This window comes from Ammospiza caudacuta, chromosome 23 (genome assembly GCF_027887145.1).
Source record: "Ammospiza caudacuta isolate bAmmCau1 chromosome 23, bAmmCau1.pri, whole genome shotgun sequence".
NCBI classification, from domain to species: domain Eukaryota; kingdom Metazoa; phylum Chordata; class Aves; order Passeriformes; family Passerellidae; genus Ammospiza; species Ammospiza caudacuta.
The window spans coordinates 4291094-4311936 of record NC_080615.1 but is presented as its reverse complement, the minus strand read 5'-3'; the positions used below and the strand labels follow the sequence as shown (position 1 = coordinate 4311936).

General features: G+C 51.4%; 1 protein-coding gene across 5 annotated transcripts in view; it reads right to left on the bottom strand.

Moving 5' to 3' along the window:
• The window catches only part of LOC131567388 (protein CEPU-1), a 390343-nt gene that overhangs the window by 143417 nt on the left and 226083 nt on the right, over positions 1–20843 (bottom strand). For 2 of the 5 annotated variants that reach the window (XM_058818973.1, XM_058818976.1), the window contains exon 1: positions 4047–4698. In XM_058818973.1, coding sequence (XP_058674956.1) covers positions 4047–4213 — 167 coding nt within the window. In that variant the 5' untranslated portion in view covers positions 4214–4698. Of the gene's footprint in view, positions 1–4046; positions 4708–20843 lie in introns of those variants that run through there. The other 3 variants (XM_058818978.1, XM_058818977.1, XM_058818975.1) reach the window with 3 other exon arrangements.

The following is a 20843-nucleotide window of genomic DNA, read 5'->3' as shown; positions in this document are numbered from 1 at the left end:
ACGGACACAGAGCTGGGCAGCCACCAGAGGAGGTTTGGTAATCATGGCTGGCCCCTTTCATCATCATCCTCTTCCCTGTCTGACTTTTGTTACTCACACCAGAAGCCCAGCTCAGTGCTGGGCTCTGCTCTTTGAGCCCCCCATGACTCAGCCAAGGCTTTCCCAGGCACAGACAGCCTGGATGGGTTCCCCCGGCCTCCTCCTCTGCAGGATTTCTGCACTCATTGACGGCAAACCACAAAGGCAGCTGCCCAAAACCTCAGCGAGAATCACCCTCACTCAAACGCTGGCAGGAAAAGCACTGGGGGAGACTTAGAGTCTCCCCCAGGACCTGGGTGCTGGAACACACCACATTTACCCATCAGATATCATTCCCATTTTTCTATTACACAATAAAAACACAGCGAGGCAAATTCCTGTGAATAAAGGGGGGAAGATGGGGCAGCAAAGAGTCACAGAAAACAGACCCATCTCTGAAAAATAGTCTTTTCTGCTTAGCAAACAAGCACTTTCTGTTTGCACCCATCAAACAAACATGCTTGATTTTGTTTTGTTTCACAGCCAAGTCATCATTTCTCCAAAATTATTTCAAGAGCACAACAGGGGCCAAATAAATTTGCAAAACAGGCTTAGGTAAAGAATGACAGAGCTCAGTAGCAAAGCTCACAGCCTTTTTCAAAGCCTGCGTGGAAACCACAGGAAACATCAGGGTTAAAAAAATTTTGCCTCATGTTTAACTCAAATTTGACTTTTAGTGTTGGAATCAAAGAGGGGAACAAATGAAGGCATTGCCTCACCCTGCCAAGGAAACCAGAGGAGATGGAGAGAGGAGCACTGAGGATTTGGGGGGACACCATGCAGGCGCCTGTGCTGCTGATGGGAATGTCAGAGCCTCGCCATGGAAAGCGCTGACTGATGCCAATTAAAGTGAAATCATAATCAAGCCATTTGTTTTGGTGCCCAGAGAGCTGCTCCAAAGGTCTCAGCAATGCCTGGACTCAGTTCAAGCACTGCATGGAAGTTCAGGATGGGTCCTCTCAGCATGAAACACTCACGGCTGGTGAGGGCAGAGCTGCCTGGACATGGTGGGAGGGGAGGAAGATCAGCCTCATCCTCACAATCTGTGCTTAAGGACACAAAGAAGGACAGAAAACTGACCTTCACTGGCACACAATTCCTCAGTGTAACCCAAAGGCAGGACCAACACATCCATCAGTAAAATCACAGTGCTGTGACACAACACCCTCAAACCCTTTCCCTATTCCCACAAGCTTTGCTGCACCCAGGAATAAATCCTACCCCTCTAATCCCAGGCAGCAGCTCTGACCCAACATCTACAGCTTGATTTAAATTTAATACAGTGATCCAAAGTGCTGGTACCCATGGCATGCCTGTACCCTCCAGCAGAAACACCACGAGATGGAAGGAAATATCTGAACACCTCCAATGTGTCTGGTCCTGAACTGATTCCCCACAGTGGATTGTACAGAGCAAAGCCTTTACAACAGAGAAGTCTCCTTGCAGCTTTTAATCCAGCTTTTTTCCCAGCACTGAATTCACTCTTCTTGGAAGGACAGAGCTGAAAAGAGCCTCTTGGCAGGGCACTGCTGCTCGGGCTCCTCAGCACCTGCCACCCCAATAAAACAACCTATTTCCAACAGCCAAAGCCTCTCCCTTGGGAAGAGGGTGGGACAGGATTTCCAAGCGCTCCAGAGAAAGAGCAACTTCTGCTGCTGAGTTTTCAGCTTGCTCTTCACTTTTGGCATCTGTGAAACACCAAGAAGGGACCTCTAGAAACATCTCTCCTTCCAAATCCTTGGCTGCAGCTCCCTGTCCTCCCACCTTGCATGGAAATGAGTGGGATTGGATTAGACCTGATTTTTTTTTTTCCCTTTTCTGACTGCCACCCATGCAGGGCTGGGCAGGAAGTGGCCAGGAGCATCGCTGGGGTCTGCCAGAGCCTTTGTAGCAGCATTGCTATTCTACACAAGTTAATTCCTCCACAACAGATCGATGGGCACACGGGGCTGGGAGGGGAGCAGGCAGGAAGATTCATGCTTCCTTGATTTCCTCTGGTTTTCACATGCTCTGCTCCTCCTGGTGCAGCACGACAGGGACTGACCAGGGGATGCAGCAATGTCCCACTGCCTGCTGGGCCAGCTGCTCCCACCTCAAACCAGCAGGAAAACACCTCCAAATGCCCAGCAAAGCCACACCTGTCACCATGTCCCTGTCACCACAGCAGAGCACTGAGCTGGTGGTGGCAGCAAGGCATTCATTTCAGAGAGCAATCCCTGCTCCAGGGGCAGGGCAGCAGGAATGTCATCAGCACAGTGGGAATGGAATCTGCACATCCCAAAGCCCACGTGCCCCTCTCCTGGGGCACACCTGTATTGGCAAGGCACCTATCAAGGGACAGGGACATCCCTTGCCACCAGAGTGCCTCCCAGCTCTACAGGGATGCACTCATGGCAGCTCTGGATGATGGCACACTGGGATGATGGCACATTGCTGTCCTCCCTCCATCCCCAGAGCCAGGATTTGTCCCCTTTCCCATGAAGCCTCCCTGACAGAAGAATCCCTCCTGCTGACTCACCCAAGCTTCCCTTTGTTCTCCTCCAACACCAGCGGCCACCCAGTGCCAGGGCAGAGCACCTCCATCCTGGTGTGGATCAAGATCCCTAATCTTGGCCCAAAACCCTGTGCAGGCCCCCACAAGAGCCTCTTCTCACAAGTTTGCAGAGCACCCACTCAGCTGCTGCCACCCCGAGTGTTTCACTGCCCAGACCCCCAGTAACCCAAACCTCTACCTCTTTGACAGCAGGATCTGTTGGAATTTTGGCACTTGGGAGAACACAGCAATTCAGGAAAGAAAAGGAGCTGCTACTTTTTTAAGCCAAGCTCAAATTCCTAAGCAAGACACTGTCCTCCATCTCCGCCACCTTTTCCAGCCTCTTCTCCCAGTCGTGCCATGACACAAGACAAACCCAGAGAAATGGCCACAACACAAATCCCACCCTCCCAGGAGCTGGGAAGGGGGACACAAGTTTTGGCATCAAACAACGGAATTGCAGAAAAATTCCTGCTGAAATTCCTCCCGGGGCTTTTTCTCCTGCACTGGCTCGGCCCCTCTCCACGGGCTGGCCCAAAGCAGGAGTGCAGTGTCACCGCACACGCCCAGCTGGCCCCGCAGATGTTGGTGTCACCTATGCAAAGCTCCTGAGGAGCAAAGTCGCTCCCGAGCATGCCGGAGTTGCAAGCGCCGCTTCCCAGCGCTGCAATTAAAACCTGGCTTTTGATTTTTAATGTCCCTATCAAACATCCTCTGGGATGACTGCGCCCATCTGCTGCGAGGACAGGGACGAGTGTCTGGGCATAAGATGTCCCAGAAATTATGCTGAGCTGAATTACGGATTCCTTGGCAGCGCCTGGACCCCTCGGATCGCTGCTGCAGGAGGCAGGACCCTGGTGCAACGCCCAGCCCCCATTTCTCCCCTTCCCAGGGAGGGAACGCTGCCAGGGAGCAGCAGCCCCTGCCTCTGGAGCACGGGGGTTTTTAAGGAACAGAGAATTAACCTGCCCCGTCCTGCTCTTCCCAATTCCAGCAGGTCTGCACCTGAGATAAAGGCACAAAGCCACACCAGGGGGTCACCAACTCCCGCTTTCCCCAGGCTGGGGCGGTCTGACACGAGTGAAGACACCCCAGGAGCAGAGCAGGATTTATCTGCACCGAACGAAGCTGAAGCGCCCGAGCCACGGTACCGACAGAAGCAATGGAGCCCCTGCCTCGCACTGCTGTGGGGCAGGACGCCAAAAGGGAACACAGTCCCTTATTTTTCATCCCCCAGTAACTTTCCCGAGCACAACTGGGAGGGCTGAGCCCAAATCCAGTCCCCTGGCACTCCAATCTCTCATGTCACTGCCTGGTACCATCATACCACCAACCGGCACGGCGCATCCCCCGCGGGGAAACTGAGTCACGACCCCAAAGTCACCACGCAAGCGAGACCCCCCGACCCCCCAAGCCCCCGTGCAGCTGCTCCTACCTGAGCGTGGCGCTCTCCCCTTGCCGCACTGTCACGTTGTCCATGGCTTTGGGGAAGGTGGCATCTCCGCTGCGCACGGGCACTCCTGCGGGCACAAGGAAGAGCAGCCTGAGACAGAGGACGACCAGGCACCTCCAGGGCAGGGCCAAGCACCCACCGACCCCCATCCTGGGCAGCGGGGACTTTTCCAACAGGCAAAAAACACACCCGACAAGGCGAAAAGGGGGAAGGGGTGGGTGGAGAGGAGGGATGGGGGGGAGCAAAACCACCGGGGCGAGCGCTGCGGAGCTCCACGGAGATCAGGAGAGCCCCCGGCAAGGCTGGCTGCGAGCGCTGAGCCTGCCGAGCGGCATCGGAGGGAGTCCCGCTGTCCTCGGGCGAGGGAGGAGGACGGGAGGGCCGGGGGGAGGAGGAGGAAGAGGAGGAGGAGAAGTGGCAAAGGTGCTGGGCGAGCCGGTTCTTCGGGCAGCAGTCCGAGGCTCACTTGGGCGAGGAGGCGCCGGGGGGGCCCGGCTGTACCCCGCTCCCGCACGCTTGTCCCGAGGCGGGGGCAGTCCAAAAACCAGTAAAAACCCCAAAAAACACCCCCGAGGCGAGCTAGCAAAGGTGTCCAGACGCGAGAAGGCACAGCGAGCAAAAGCCTTCGGGATGCCCTGCAGCTCCTCTCCTCCCGCCCCGCTGCCGGGAGACTGGTCCAGGCGGGATGCAGGATTGGGATGCGAGGACGGCGGGATGCAGAATGCGGGGATGTCAGGCTGCCGGAGCCCCTGGCTGGCCTCAGCGGCGGGCGGGGGGGACGCGTGGGGGCGGCGGCGGCAGCAGCACCCCGGCCCCGGCCGGCAGCATCCCCGGGGTTGTCATGGCAGCGGCTCCAGCGCTGCCCGGCGCCTCGGCTCCCGCACGGCCCGAGCCCCGCACACGGGCGGGCGGCAGGGCGGGCGGCAGCGGGGCGGGATGCGCGGGAGGACACGCACATTAACCCCCGCCGCGCCGCGCTCTGCGGGGGGATGGCAAGACCCCCTTCCTTCTCTTCTCCTCTCTCCCCCTGCGCTTACCTGCGTCCCGCAGCCAGCACCGCACAACTCTCCCCTGTGCCCTCCTCTACCTCTGCACCTTCCCCATCCCAGGCGGCAAAGTCACTGTGCAGGAGGGGAAACTGAGGCACGGGTGATATCCCCCCCAGCCAGGTGATGATGAGGAGAAGCAGGAGCGTGTCCTGCTGGTTCCCCGCACCTCACAGACACAGCGTGAGCTTAAAGTGGCAAATTCCTCCCCAGCCGCAAGCACGGTCCCCGTGTACTTTTTATCAGCTCATAATTTAACAAATATCACATTTGCTTATGCCGAGTAATTCCTCCTTCCCTCCGCTAGTGGCTAAACACATTAATATTTCCAGGCACAGTTCCATGCTGGTAAAAAGGTGCTGGGGAGCATCCTCAGAGCACAGAGTCCTGGAGGCAGCAGTCAAATCACAGCTCTTGGGGTGCTGCACCCCTCAAAGCCCCCAGCTGTCACAGCCCAGCCTCAGGGAACACCAGATCTCCCCCTTGCTGTGCCCAATGCCTTCCCTGCCTTGCCTTACCCAAAAATCCTCCCTCCATTCCCCCACCGTGTGCTCAGCAGCTTTTGCACGGCACCAACGTGGGGTTGTGGGGTTTTTTTGTTGTTGTTTTTGAGTTTGTTGCTGGCAACCTGAGCTGGATTCAAACTGGTGACCTAGATGTGAAAGGATCCATAGCCCGTTACTAATCCCCGGAGTCTCCGAATCCCCTGTAAACTACTGCTTAATTCACTAACTGTGCTATTTAATCTCTAAAACATTATGAGCTGTGCCGGGCAGAGGAAACACTCCATCAAATAAAGCTTTATTATTATTGTGCATGCTGGCTGGTCATACGAGAAGGGGATTGCTCTGCAAGTCTCTCTACTTTTTTCTTGTCTGAAGGTTCTGTGCTCCTTGAATTTAGCGCTGGTGGGACGTGCTGCCTCCAGTCCTGTGTTTTCCCAGAGGAAACGGCAGCTTTCCCCAGCTCTTGGCACAAGGACTTTAATCCCCGCAGTGAACTCGCCTGTCAGAACTGGCAAGGGAGGGGGGAACGCCGCATTCAGCGGATCCTTTGGGGCCACAAATTACATGGGAGGGGTCTCTGAAACCTCGCTGCGCAAGGAGAGACCGTCAGAGGCAGGGGGAAAGGCTGTCCAGGGCTGTGTCATTGCATCAGGGTGTACAAGACAGCAAGGAATAAAACACAGCAATCCTGCTGATCGCTGCAGCATCCAGGCACCCCTGGCAGGATGGGGACCCCGCTGGGATACCTGCAGCACCATCACAACAGGAGCTCGCTCTTTGTGGGGCCGCTCCTTTGAACGGGCAGAGACCAACTCCTGTGTCAGCAAAAGCAGAGGGATTCCAATAACCACAGCCAGTTAACCTTTTAACACGGAATTCAGCCCCGCATCGCCAGGAGCATCTTAAATTACCAGCGAAAAAACGCCTCCCTGCACTGAAATCATGCGAGGCTGGGGCAGATGTGACCTGCAGAGCTGTTCCAGCCCTTGCCAGGGCTGAATTTGGCCCACTGTTAGGAGATCATCAGCAGCATTGTTTGAAAATCCCAAGGAATTTACATCCAATATGCTCCTGCATACTAAAGCCCGGCAGAATCCCTGGTCTCCCTCCCTCTCTTGCATACATACAATGTACATATAAATCAGCCTGTCACAGCTCGTCTCTTTTCTGACAGCTGTAATTGCTTCGGACTATAAAAATATCTATAGACAATAAACACAACACGGGAAAACAGCAAAGAGAAAACCAAATCAAGGTTCCTTTAAATAATTCAGTTGCTCCAGCAGCAGTGGAGCCAGCAACTGAGTCCAGCTGTGAAGGTTCAGCAGCGAGAGAAAGAGAGCTTTGTAGCCTGCTCTGGGGATGAGTCTTTTTTCCTTCATTGGGTTTTGACCACAGCAGCAGCAGAGTTTGCTGCACACGGGCTGAGCCCATCTGAGCACCAAACAGCCTCTCGCTTTCAGCTTCTTCCCTTTCTTCCTACTCAGGTGAAAGTGTTTTTCTTTTTTTTCCTCCTCGTTTCGAGCAACAGGCAGGAGGCAAACAGAACCAAGCACAGCACACTCGAGGTGTGTCTTTATCTCACTGCTCTCCTTTCCAGCAAGGCTAAAGGCCCCCCTCTCCTGGCAGAGACCACAAACAGGGCAGCGGGAGCAGCAAGGGCTGGACAGGGTGGGAAGTGATGCACGACAAGCCAGAAAAAGGATTTTCCCCATGGGAGGATGCTGAAATCCTGGGTGGAGAAGGGTCAGAAGGAGCAAGGCCCTGTGGGTTTGCTTCCCAAAGGAGCATCTCTGTGGATATCTGGGGAGGAGGAGGTTCAGAGGCAGAGCAGGGAGCAAATCAGCCCCAAAAACATTCCATAGGGAAAAATGCTGGCATTTGGATTGCTGGAAGGGAACCGATTCCTTCTGCAAGGACCCTCCCAGCAAACACTGCCCCAATCTCGGGCTTTTCATGCAGAACCAAGCCCTAAGCAGCTAATCTGCAGATCTGGTCCCAAAGGCCGATAATCAGATGCAAATTCGCAGTTCAAGTTCCTCTATCAAGGGAAACAACAACATTGCTGCATTTTCTCCGGCTTCCTCCCAAGTATCCAGCACGACTCTATCTTGTACTTTATTGTAGGTCCAAGTTAAAGATCCTCCCATCCTACAGACCTGTCTGCAAACCTTTATCCATACAATCCTACACCTCCCCACACCAATGGATTTCATTCCTGGAGAACAAAAAACTACTTTCAATAAGTAGGTCATAGCGAGGCAATTCTGACAGCCAGATTTTCCTTTTAATTCCTTTTTTCCCTTTTCAGGGAGTTGATAGATGGCAATCTATAGCCCCAAAGTGGAAATTTATTTTTAATCTGAAATGGCCAAATATGATCAGAAACGTAATTTATGCTCGAGACACTCTCGTTCCTTCCAAATGAAAACACGATTTTACAACGCCAGCCGTGATATCGCATACCACATTATTCTCCAATAAGCTCCGAGTTGCACAAAAAGTGCTTAATTTCCTTGGCATTAGTCAGGTGAATGACACACGAGTCCGGGGGAGCTTTTCCTGAATAACTGCTGAGCTCTCGGTGCCTACAGCCATTCACCAAAGCCACAAAGGACGCGGGGCTCTAACTCCGCTCGCTGCCTCATTTATCCCCTCGTTAGCCGTGGCCCCAATTAAAGAACAATAATTGGGAGCCTTACTTGGCCGGAGCCGTTCGGAGCCCTTCTAGCCCCAAAGGCATTCCCATGCGAGCTGGAGGAATCGCCTGTTCAGGGCTGTTTCTAGGGCAGGTTTTGGAATGCAGGCAGCATCCTCACGGGCGCTCAATGCCTCTCAGGCAGGGACTCCCAGCACCCTCCTCTCGGTGTTTAAAAACAACGCAGGAGACCCCATTAATCCCTGCTAGAGATGCTGTTAATATTTAACTGCAGTTTAGATAAACTTACAGTAACCATCCTATTAAATTTAAATAAAATGTGCTTTTGGGAGCCTTCCCCTGAAGCCACGCTGCCCTGCTCTGCCTGCACTTTGCACCAAGTGCCTCGCAGTAAAAAAAAAAAAAAAAAAGGAACATTTTGTTTGCCCTTTAAAAAACTGCTGGGCTCGGGTTTGTCGCTTGCTCTCGTCGTGCTCAGGGACTTCGGAATTTTCAAGCACGAATTAACTCCTTCCAGGGCACCCCAGGCTGAGCTGCAAAGCCTCAGCCAAGGGGCTGGAGGGGCAGGTGACATGGAAATAGATGGAAATCTGTCCCAAACTGGTCCTGCAAAGCCGGCACAGGGCTGAACTCCCTGCACCATCTCACCAGGTAACCCAAAGCATACCCAAGGAAAGCCAAAATGCCCCACAGAGCACTGCCAGCACTAAAACACAGCAGCATCCTTGAGGATACTCAATGAGAGGAACAGTGGATTTGTCTTTCCAAACAAGCTGTGGGTCTGCTGGTACATAAAACCAGCACTGGGAGAGAAAAGAAACAATGGGAAGGATTCCACTGATTGATGAATGGAATAAGATATTGGTTTTTACAAACTTTAAACTTTAGGTTTGCTGAAAAATTAAATTGAACACTGAAAGATGAAAGAAACAATGGGGAAGAAAACCCCCTAAATTCCAAAAGAATTAGAAATTTAAGGGGAGGGTTATACATTAGAGGGGAATCTTTGGTGTCAGGTGTATCAGGGAGTCTGAACCTCTCAAGTGCCTCAGAAATGGGGAAAAAGAGAAGGGAAATTGGGATAAAAAGGAGGCTGCATCCACCAAAAATTGGAGACATCCCAGGGGATGCCCCATGGCCTCTGCCTTTATTCAAATAAAGTTACCGGACTCCTTTGTTTCCTTTATGGATATCAACTTGTGGTGTTTGTGGATCCATTTTCCCAACACTCAATATCTCATCCCTGGCAGTGTTCAAAGCCAGGCTGGATGGAGAAGTCTGGGACAATGGAAGGTGTCCCTGCCTGTGTCAAGGGGTGGGACTGGAGGAGCTTTAAGGTCCCTTCCAACCCAAACCATCCCGGGATTGTTTGTGCATTGCAGAGGGGCCAGGCAGTGCTGCAGCTGGGATCAGGAGGATGCAGAGCAGCCCTCAAGGCCTCACTTTTCCCTTTGGGTTGGTCCTTTCCCCCACAGCCCTCAGTGTCTGGGCCTCTCACAGCAACCCAACCAGGCACTCACATTTATGGAGTGGCACCTGTGCAGGTCCAGGCTCCAGATCAAACATCTATGCAGAGTTAAAAAACTGATCAAAGAGCTACCAAGCCACACTAGCACAGTGAGAATTATGAACTGGGATTGATCCTTGGTACAAATCAATATTGATTTCACATAAATCTGTTTCTCAGAGCTTATGCTGCTGTGTGAACAGCCCAAAGAACTCCTTTGATACAGACTCTGCATCCCCAGCAGCGTTTGATTAGCTCAGGTGCCAGGGACAGTGATGACGTGGGATAAAGCCATGTCATTATCCATCTAATGGCATTTGATAAGTGTGTGACATTAACCCAGAGCTCTACCACTCAATCCTTGCAGTCAGTGAAAAGGGGAAAAAGCTGAATGAGCTGAAAAGCAAAGCCAGGCACTCCTCAGATCTCACCATGGATATTTGAGAGCTCCAGCACGGCTCCCTTAAATGTGAAAACACAATGTTCTACCCCCTCTGAGGCTCTGCCCGCAGTCTGGGGGCTCTGTGCTGGGTAACTGTTTGGAAAAGCAGCTCCAGGAGTTGCTGTGCCTCCTCCTGGGATGGTCCCAAGGCAAACACACTGAGCCAAGCCTTCCCCAGCCCATCTGGATATCACACACAGCCTCAACTGCAGGGAGCAGCAAAAAGCCTTCCTGGTTCACCCCCTCCAGCCCAGTTTCCATCCCCAAACCCGTTCTGAGCAGAAAACTGCTCAGTCCCTACAGAACCAGGAGAAGCAGACAACAGGGGAGGAGCACATACCTCAGTTTAGATGACCACATGCAACAAAGAGCAAAAACTAAGAGCAGAGCCCCTAAAATCCCTCTTTTAAAAGCACTGATTGTGCTCAGCTGTGCTGGGTGAAAGCCCAGCCCACTGCCAGGTGTTCTGCATCCTTGGAATGAGCCTCTCCTGATCTCCCTATTGCCTGCACCTGCCTCCACACCGGGAGCAGCCACCTCCAAACCAAGCTGTCCTTCCAGAGTCCCCATCAGCTGCTGCCCAAAATGGACTTTTTCCCATTTTCACCTCAAATCAGCACCCATCTTTTGCCAGCCTGTTTCCCTGAAGCTGCCAAACTGCTGGAGTGCATTCCTTGGGAAAAATATCCACCGTCTCCACCTGTATCAATTTGAGTTTTGCCACTGGTCCTCTGACCCTCACTGGCTCTCTGCATCCAAGAATAATATTAATAATAGTCATGCCATTAAGCAAGATGCTTGGTTTGAATTTGAAGATTTTGAGAAATGATCTCATAAATTTAATTCCCGGGGTACCATCTTTGAGCGTTAACAGGCACAGTCGCCTCTGAATTCTGGGAAATGAGCATAATTACATGGAGATCGACAAGGCACAAATGCCAAGAATTCTGTTAACCTTTAATACTGCAAAAAAACTCTCCCCTTGTAATTATCTCTTTCCTTTGTCTTAAATGTTACTGATGAATATTTAGTGGGATAAGCAAATAAAAGGAGGCTGAGGGGTGCAAGGAGGTGCAGTTCCCTGTGGGATAAGTCTGAAAACCTCACAGAATCATTGTGGGTCAAGGGAGAATGGGAGCCCAGGTCACAAAACTGCTCCATGGGACAATCACACCCCTGTGGTGACACACAGACATGACAGAGCTGGCAGAGGGGAATTTGAGTTACTCCAAAATCCAGATTAATTCCCAGCAGTGCTGCAAATGCACCTTCAGCCAGGTCAGTGAAGGGTGATCCCACAGTGGGATGGGTTCAGGTGCCCTTTCTCCAAACAGAACTTTGTCTGGGAATAAAACTTCCCAGGTAAAAAACACATCACCTTTCAAACACATCCTCCCTAGGGCTGCAAATGGCACTGCCCTCTTGCTGCACATGGAGCCTGATGGAAAGAAGATTTTCTCCCGGTGTGAACTGCATTAATATCTGTCAGAGCTCTGGCATTTCTGCCTATAATGATGAAAAATATGTGCCGAGAATGCGGGGTGCTCTCAGCATCGCCTCCCTCCCCATGAAGTGAAATTAGAAGCAGCTGCTCCTGCTCCCGTCCTCTTTACATCCCTACAACATTATCTGGGGAAGATTATTATTTGGGAGATGGCGTGGAGATAAGGGAGCGCCGTGACCCATCCGTATTCCAGCGGTGCCCTGCTGCAGACAGGGCTCAGCTCTCCCCTCCCTGCAGCTGCAGCCTGGTGGAAAGGTCACTCTCCTCTCTTAATGTCGTGTCAGAGCCACCGCTGAGGGAACAAGGCAAGGGAAAAGGCACATCTCCCCCAGTGGGTGGAGAAAATCCAGCTCTGGCCTGGGAGGAGTGAGCCAGCAGGAGCTGGTTGGGCTCGACCCACCTGCAATGCCAAATGCTTTCAGAGCATTGTCCAGGAGCTCTGGAACAGCTGAAGGAGCTTCCTGCTGGATTTGAAGGTGCTGCTCTCCACCACACCCCAACAGCAGCTGGACCTGATTTGGGTGGGCAAGGAGGAGAGGGATTGCAGCACACCCTTGTGCCTATCCCAAAATATTGGGGGGCAGAGGATATCCCAGCTGTGAAAAATGCATGTGTTTTATGATTGGCTTTTCGCAAATATTCAAATGAATGTTATATGTGTTGTGTTAGAAAATGATGCTGTATTAATTCTCTTAAGTGGTGTGTTAAATATAGTTTCAGGTTATAAAAATTGTTAAAATAGAAACTATGCTGTGTAAGAGACTTTTTTTAAAAAAAGGACTTGTACTGAGATAGCAGCTACAGGACACCTGAATCTTTCAGAGAAAAAGAATTTATTGCTCCATTATCAGAAGAAACGAACTTCTTCCCACCTCGAAGGTGCTGTCAGGATTTGGAGGAAGAAGTTGACAATGACCAGACAGAATCCTGTGTTTGAATGGAATTTATGCATCATGTATGAGGTGTATGAATATGCAACAGGCTGTTGTTTTTAAGGGTTAATCCTCTGTCAACATGGGTCCTTTTTCGGGCTCATGCTGCCCAGAAAAGGTACCCAGACATCTGTAACTCTTTGTATTTGTTGTCTCATATTGTCCTAATTCAAATTGTCCAAATTATTATTACTCCAATTATATTACTATTTTTATAACCATTTTATTACTATTAAACTTTTAAAATTTTAAAAACAAGTGATAGTCATTTTTCACACCAGCCATGAGTGTGCCAGCCCCAGATCCCAAATTAAGTAATGCTTTTTGGGCCACCGAGGCTGTGAGCTGGCCCACCCAGAAGCCCCAGAGAGGCTGGAGCAGTCACAGAGCAAACTTTCCTTCCAGCCTCAAGGCCAGACCTTTACACATTCCCTCCTCCCTCACTCCAGGAGGAGTAAAGCCAAAGCAGGATTTATTCACAGAAGACTGGGGTGAAAAATGAAAGAGGTGAGTTCATTAAGTCCAACACCTCCCTCTCCTGGAAGGGCTCTGCTCTTGGAGAGGGGAGGAACAGTCCCAGCCCAGCAGCAGGGCTGTGGGCAGCAGCGAGGGCTGTAAACCTCCCTGAGAGAGGTGACACCACAACCACCTCAGACCCGGGATCTCACTGGCTCCAGCCAGCCCCTCAGCTGCTCCTGACCTCAGAACAGATGTTTGCTCTCCTCCTTTGCCTTTTCCGTTTCCCTTTCCCTTCCCCTGCCTTCCACTGGAGCGAGGTTTCTGGTCTCCAAGCTGCTTTTATGCCCCTTTAAAAGGTTATAAAAGCTGTCTTTATATTCCAATAAAGGGATGTAAAAACAACCTTTTTTGCAGTTCAATAAACGTGGTTAGCTTTTCCCCCGGTTAATACCTTTTTGCCTCAATGCCATGTGCACGTGTGGGCTGCTCCAGGACATGGAGGAGGATGGGATTTGGGCACCACGTCCCGAGGCAGGAGACAGCAGAGCATCCAAAGGGAGAAGGAGCAAGGGGCTGTGCTGGGGGCACCCAGCACCCTGCTGGAGGCAGCTCTGATGCCAGGCAAAGACAGGCAGCATAATCTGAGCTGCTGCCCAAAGAGGAGAGAGATGAGGATGCAACCTCACTGGATACTGTGCTGGTGCATTTACTCCAAAGAAAATTCCTCCTGGAATCAGGTGTGAGCCCAAAAAGGAGAGAGATGAGGATGCAACCTCACTGGATACTGTGCTGGTGCATTTACTCCAAAGAAAATTCCTCCTGGAGTCAGGCGTGAGCTCAGGGAAGGATTGTGCTGTGGCACGAGAAAAATTCAAGGGATGAACTATAAATCAGGGGGTAAAGAGCTGCCCAGCAGGGTTTTTCCTCTTCTTGCAAAGGCCTGTAGATATAAGGGATGATGAACTGCAGCCACCCTGTCCCCAGCCCTGCACAAACCAGCAGCTGCAGCACTCAGGGCTGTGCCACCTCTCTCCTGGGTGACACGTCACCTCACCCTGCACTGCCCACCCCTGCTCTTGGCAGCACCATTTAGACCTTACAGGCCAGGGGTCAGGAGTTGTCCTGTCCAGAACAACAGTGGCACAGGAAGCCTGACAGGTCCCTGCTCCCCGTGCAGCCTCCAGACACAGCTCTAATTATTATTTACCGTTCGTGCAGCCATCCCGTGGCTCGCAATCCGTCTTTCTCAAAAGCGTCCTTTTCCTTGGAAGAGGATCTAAACCTGTCCTGCTGCTCGTCCGACAGCCTCTCCAGGCATTAAAACAAGGAGGTTTATTATTTTTGGTGACAGCCTGTTCTGCAAGGTGAACACAACTGGTATGAATCAAACCGACTTGGATTTCATACATCATCCCCCAGCAGCACCAACGTGAAGGGCAGGAGGGGTTTGGCTGCCGAGTGCAGAGCGAAGCAGGGAGATTATTGGTGCTGATCTATCAGTGATGGGGAGCCTCTGGGGTGCTGGGACCGTGGCTGCTGGTGGGAGAAGAGATGTGAGTCTATAAACAGGGCAAGATGGAGAGAGCAGCTACCAGGAGCTGGAGTGGGATCCTACCAGCAAAGCAGTGGGAACCTTTCCAGTTGTGTTCCCACTCTCTGACCTCATTTCTCCCCTTTCTGCCCCTACACAGGTACTGTGGGACCAAACTCTGAGCAGGGCAGATGATCTTGTAATAAAATGCCAGAAGGGATTGTGTCGGAAGGGACCTCCCACCATGAGCACCTTCCACTGTCCCAGGTTGCTCCAAGCTCTATCCAACCATTTCCAGGGCAGGGTCAGCCACAGCTCCTCTGGGAAACCTGTGCAAAGGCCTGACCACACCCACAGTTAGGATTTTTTTCCTAATATCCAATCTAACCCTGTCCCTGGCCGAGGGGCTCCTTGCCTTCACCACATACCCTGTCCCAGCTCGCTCCATCCCACCCAGGCTGAGCCCTCCCTGCCACCTCCAGCTAATTAACCCAGCTAATTGCCTTTGCCAGGTTCCTTTTCAAGGCAGTGGGAGAATGATGAGGGAGAAGGGAGAGGGTGAGCATCCAGGGCTCCCTGGGGAGCTCAGAAGCATTTACAGTCCCTGGCACAGGAAAATCCATACTCATCTTGGCTCTGGGAGGCAGGGCTGCCCTCCCACACTCCTATTAGCAATTCCCAATCATCTTTTATTAGGCCTGCATTGATTTGCTGCTCATTTGGGTGGGAATGAAGAACTAAGAGCCTCAGCCTGGCCTCAGCTGAGGAATCCAGGCACAGAGCAGATGGAGCCAGAGGAGATCTTGGGGGATGCAGCCCTGGGTTCAGCAGAGCTGTTACACAACAGAAGCAGAGCTGTCCTTTCAAAACAGCCTTTCACATGCCACAGACTGGGAAGGAAATGAGGAAAAGGAATCAAGGGCAGGAGGGCCTGAGCCTCCCCCTGGTCTGTATTTAGGGTGGTCCTTTCATGCTGGGGAAGGGAGCATTGTCTGAGAGAATTCACCTGGATCCCACACTCCAACCCCCATCACTACAGAGCAGCTCGGGCCAGTTATTACCCCCTGGGAGAAGCAGTCTTCTAACACTACTCCAGTTTCCAAGCCAACATTTCCATGAAGCTTGTGAAACACAAATTCTGTTAGGAATCATCTGAATATTTTGTTCTAATAATGCCATAACACCAGCGTACCCATTAGCACATACACAGAAAGGAGTATTTGAATATCAAAACAAAGCAAATTTACAGTCATTTTTTTTCCTCTCCTGGCAAAGGCATCACTGCTAGTTATCAGTTTCCAACTGTTTGCACCACAGCTTTTCCATGCGTGTCCCTGCTGTCATCAAACCTGCTGCTCCCTGTACCCCGTGTCCTGAGATAACCCGAGATGTGCAGCTATGGCTACAAAAGGGCCTCACAGCCCCCGGGGAGAGAAGGGCTGAGAATGACAGGGTGGCAGAGGAGATGGTGAGAGATGCAAATCTCCAGCTGTGTGAGCCGCAGATAAATTCCTCTGCACCCGGCAGCTCCCTCATAACACATCACAACATCTACCTCATCCTATCCTCATCACCCTCAACAGCCACCTCATCTCATCATAACACATCACAACAACATCTAACTTACCCCATCCTCATCACCCTCAACACCCACCTCATCCCATTATTGCTCCCACCTCACCCCATCCTAGCACCCACCTCATTCAATCACAGCATCTACCTCATCCCATCATGGCAACACCTCACCCCATCCCATCACAGCACCCACCTCGTCCCATCGTAACACATCACAACAACATCTACCTCACCCCATCCTCATCACCTCAACACCCACTTCATCCCATTATTGCTCTCACCTCATCTCATCACAGCACCCACTTCACCCCATCACAGCATCTACCTTATCCCATTATTGCTCTCACCTCATTCAATCATGTCATCCACCTCATCCCATCATGGCAACACCTCACCCCATCCCAATGCCCACCTTATCCCATCCTAACACATCACAACAACATCTACCTTACCCCATCCTCATCACCCTCAACACCCACCTCATCCCATTATTGCTCTCACCTCATCCCATCATGCTCCCACCTCATCCCATCATAACACACCACAACAGTATCTACCTCAACCCATCCTAGCACCCACCTCATTCCATTATTGTTCTCACCTCATCCCATCACGCACCCAACTCATTCAACAAGGCATCCATCTCATCCCATCACAACATCCACCTCTTTCCATCATGCACCCACCTCATCCCATCCTAGCACCCATCTCATCCCATCATGCTCCCACCTCATTCAATCATGGCATCCACCTCATCCCATCATGGCAACACCTCACCCCATCCCAATGTCCTCCCTATCCCATCACAGCACCCATCTTATCCCATTACTATTCTCATCTCATCCCATCACAGCACCCACCTCATCCCATCATAACACATCACAACAACATCTACCTTACCCCATCCTCATCACCCTCAACACCCACCTCATCCTGCTTGCTCTCACCTCATCCCATCACAGCACCCACCTCATCCCATCACAACATCCACCTCTTTCCATCAGAGAATCACCCCATCCCAGCAGACTGAGGTGGAGGATGCACTAAAAAGCCACCATTTTTTTTCATTTAGAGTTAATTATATGTATTTTTTAATGCCCCTGCATTTAGCAAGCCAGAGCCGCTCTCTAAAACACCCCAGGAAATCCGAAGCTGGGAGAGCGCATTCAGAGGAGAGCAGCTCACAGTGCCTGCAGTGAGGCGGATGAAAGCCGAGGGCTGCACCCTTGGATGTGCCTCACTTCAGACAGAGCGGGAGGAAATTCAGACACTCTTAAAATTCTGCCCCAGATCTGCCAGCACGGAAACTTTCCCTCTGCTTTGAACCAGGCAGCTGGATTCTCTCCCCGGGAAGCGGCTGCCTCCAGGCAGTGTGCAGGAGGTGATGGAAGAGGGTTTGGGATATGGGCAGGGTCCAGCACTGCCTGGGGGGTGGCCAAGGTGATGCTGCAGGAGTGGCTGTCACCCACCCAGGCGATGCTGGGGCTGTGGCACACAGGATCCTGAGTAAAACAAGAATAAACCTTGCCACCAGGAAACAAAGGCTTGCTTCTATGCGTGTGTTCTGATGCCAGTTACAAGCATGTAAGGAGCAAATTGGGTCTGATCCAGAGGGTCTGAGAGCAGCAGCTCTTCAGCATTGACTCAGACCTTGCTTTACTTAAGGATCCACTGCCCATTTTCCCCCCTCCTTGCTTTTTTTTCTCTCTGTTTACCTCCAGGCAGTCAGGGAACAAGACAGGGAGATGAAACCTGGAACCCCATGAGACATGAAGTCCTGTAAGGAATGTGCTGCTGAATTCCCCTTTCCCTGCCCATCAGTGGATGCTGGTGTCACACAGCAGACAGAGGTGCAGGAATTTTGTCCCACACTGAACTGGGGCTGTCACAGCCCTCGCTGGCACCCGCTGTGCTTTTTGCCTGGCATCAGTGCACAGCTCGCAACCAGAGCGGGCCAAATCCCTCCCTGGGGTAGCTCAATTAAAGTCAATGATGGCACACCAGGGATGAACCTGGCCCACTGGCCTGATCTGGAGTCCACAACAGGTCCAGCTGGCAACTCAGAGGCAGCAGGAAGGATCCCTGGCACCGGGAGCAGCGCTGGGAGCTGAGGTCGGCATTTGCGAGTGGGAGACTCAATAAACCCAGGGCTAAGTAAACCAGATCTGTAATAAATAACAACCAGTGTTCCACCTCTTCCAAATGCTGCAGAGATCCGCCCAAATTGTTCTCCCAAGCCCCATGAGTGGTGGGGACATTTCATTAGCCCTGTTACACTGACAGGGAAACAGGCACTGGGAGCCTAATAATAATAAAAATCCATTATGTTACAGGGCTTGTTGTGTGTCCCAAATAGCAGCTCCAAAAGGCAGGGAAACGGCTGGGCTGGTTTTACTGGAGTCAGAGGGATGGAAATGTGTAAGGAGGGTGGTAATTAGCTTCAGGTCACTCATCAAGATGAAGTTTGCTGAGTGGTACCACCAGGCCACATCCAGGCTGGGCTGAGGGGCTCGAGGCTGCAAGCAGGATGGATCAGGGGAAATGCTGTTCCACAGCTGCTAACTGAAGGAGAGTCAGAGAATTCAGAGAATCCCAGAATCTTAAGGTTGGAAAGGCCCTCCAAGATCATCAAGCCCAACCTGTGACCAATCCCCACCTTGTCACCAAGCCCACAGCACTGAGTGCCACGTCCAGGTGTTCCTTGGACACCTCCAGGGATGGGCACTCTAAACCTCCCTGGGCATCCTCTGCCAATGCTCAACAACCCTTTTCATGAAGGAATTCCACCTAATGTCCAACCTGAACCCCTCTGGCACAGCTTGAGGCTGTGTCATCCTGTCCTGTCCCTGTTTCCTGGGAGAAGAGGCTGACCCCCACCAACCTGCACCCTCCTGCCAGGGAGCTGTAGAGAGTGAGAAGTCCAACCTGTCTGCACCTAGGCAGAGGCATCTGCAGCAGGTCAGATCCCTCTGCCCACTCAAACTCATGCCAACAGACCCCAGGGAGGTCCCACCAAAACTTTAATGTGGCTTTATGCTGAGCTTGCGGGGTGTGATTGCCCAGCAATTGTGGTGTGATTACACCACAGCCCTGCTTCCCACACCTGCAATTTTCACTCTACTCCTACAACTTCAAGGCTCCATGGCTGCAAATTAATTAAAGTGTAAGTGCAAAATCAGTGGTGCCGCTGAATGTTATAAATACCCTTCTATGGTGACCAGGAAGCCAAAGCCACAATTTTGGAGATGGAGGTAACGTTAAGAGCTGAAATGTAGTGAAATTCCAGTTATAGGGACAAGTGGGAGGTGGTGAGGTTATCTAAAAGCTTTACCATGGCGTAATTACACTGTATTCATCAGGTAATTACAGCCCTGCTATTATATACTACAACTCTCCATTCCCTGCCTAATCCCATGAGGTAGATCCAGAGGAATAAAAGGCAGCAGCAACAGACACCTGACTGCTGCAAGAAGGAATGATGGACGTGGACTGACAGGCAAAGCAAAAGGAGAGGGGGTAGGAATGGAAATGCTCCAGGTACCCAGAGCAATCACTCACACCCAGAGCAGCCCCAGGTGCATTCCCACTCTCTGATGCTCCAGGGATTCAAACCACAGAATGAGCAAGAGCCAGACTTGGCTGCTTGGGATCTATTGAGGAGGTAAAAGCATCCATCAAAAGCCAATCTGCTTTAGGAAAGCAGAGAAAGAGGTTACTCCGGATTAATTTTTCACTTCCAAAGCTTTATGGGGAGTTCTGGAAGTGTCAGGTCGCTTCAATATTTTCTGAATGAGAAGCTCAGTGCTGGTTCTAAACTCCTCTGTTTGGATTGTCAGGTAATTTGTACCCAAACATTTCAATTAAAAATTTCTGTTGGCTCATCTGTTTGGGTTTTTCCTCTGGGGAGAGAGATGGAGGACTTGGAGGTTTTGCTTATTTCCAAATTTCTGTCATTTTGATGCTTCATAAGCTACTTTAGGGTTGAACAGGGAGGGGAAAACTTAAGAACCCATTGCAGGGAGAGCACCCAGCCCTGGCTGGGGGGTGCATTCATCCCGACAACCCTTCCCCTGTGGCACATCTGGGTATCCCAGGGTCCCCAGGGCATTTCTTTCTGGTAGCAGGGCACTGGTGGAATCCCATCCCTGGAGGAATTTAAAAGCTGTGTTAAGCTGGTTAAGTGATGGGTGTGGTAGTGCTGGGGGAAAGGGTGAAATCAGTGATCTTACAGGGCTTTTCCAACCTAAACTATTCTATTCTATTCTATTCTATTCTATTTTATTCTATTCTATTCTATTCTATTCTATTCTATTCTATTCTATTCTATTCTATTCTATTCTATTCTATTCTATTCCATTCCATTCCATTCCATTCCATTCCATTCTTCTCTCTTTTCTCTTCCATTCCATTCCATCCTATTCCATGATTTCCAGGGCTTTCCTCCACCCAGACCAGCTCAAGGTTCCTGTTCCACAAGGCTGGGTAAACACTCGATGGAATAAATCCCACCCTGCTCCATGGGGTCCCATTTGGAGCTCCAGTGTTTCACGACCTTATTTAACACTACCCCATTCCCAAGGCAGCCCAGCCCAGCCCTGATGTTCCTCACAGGTCTCCT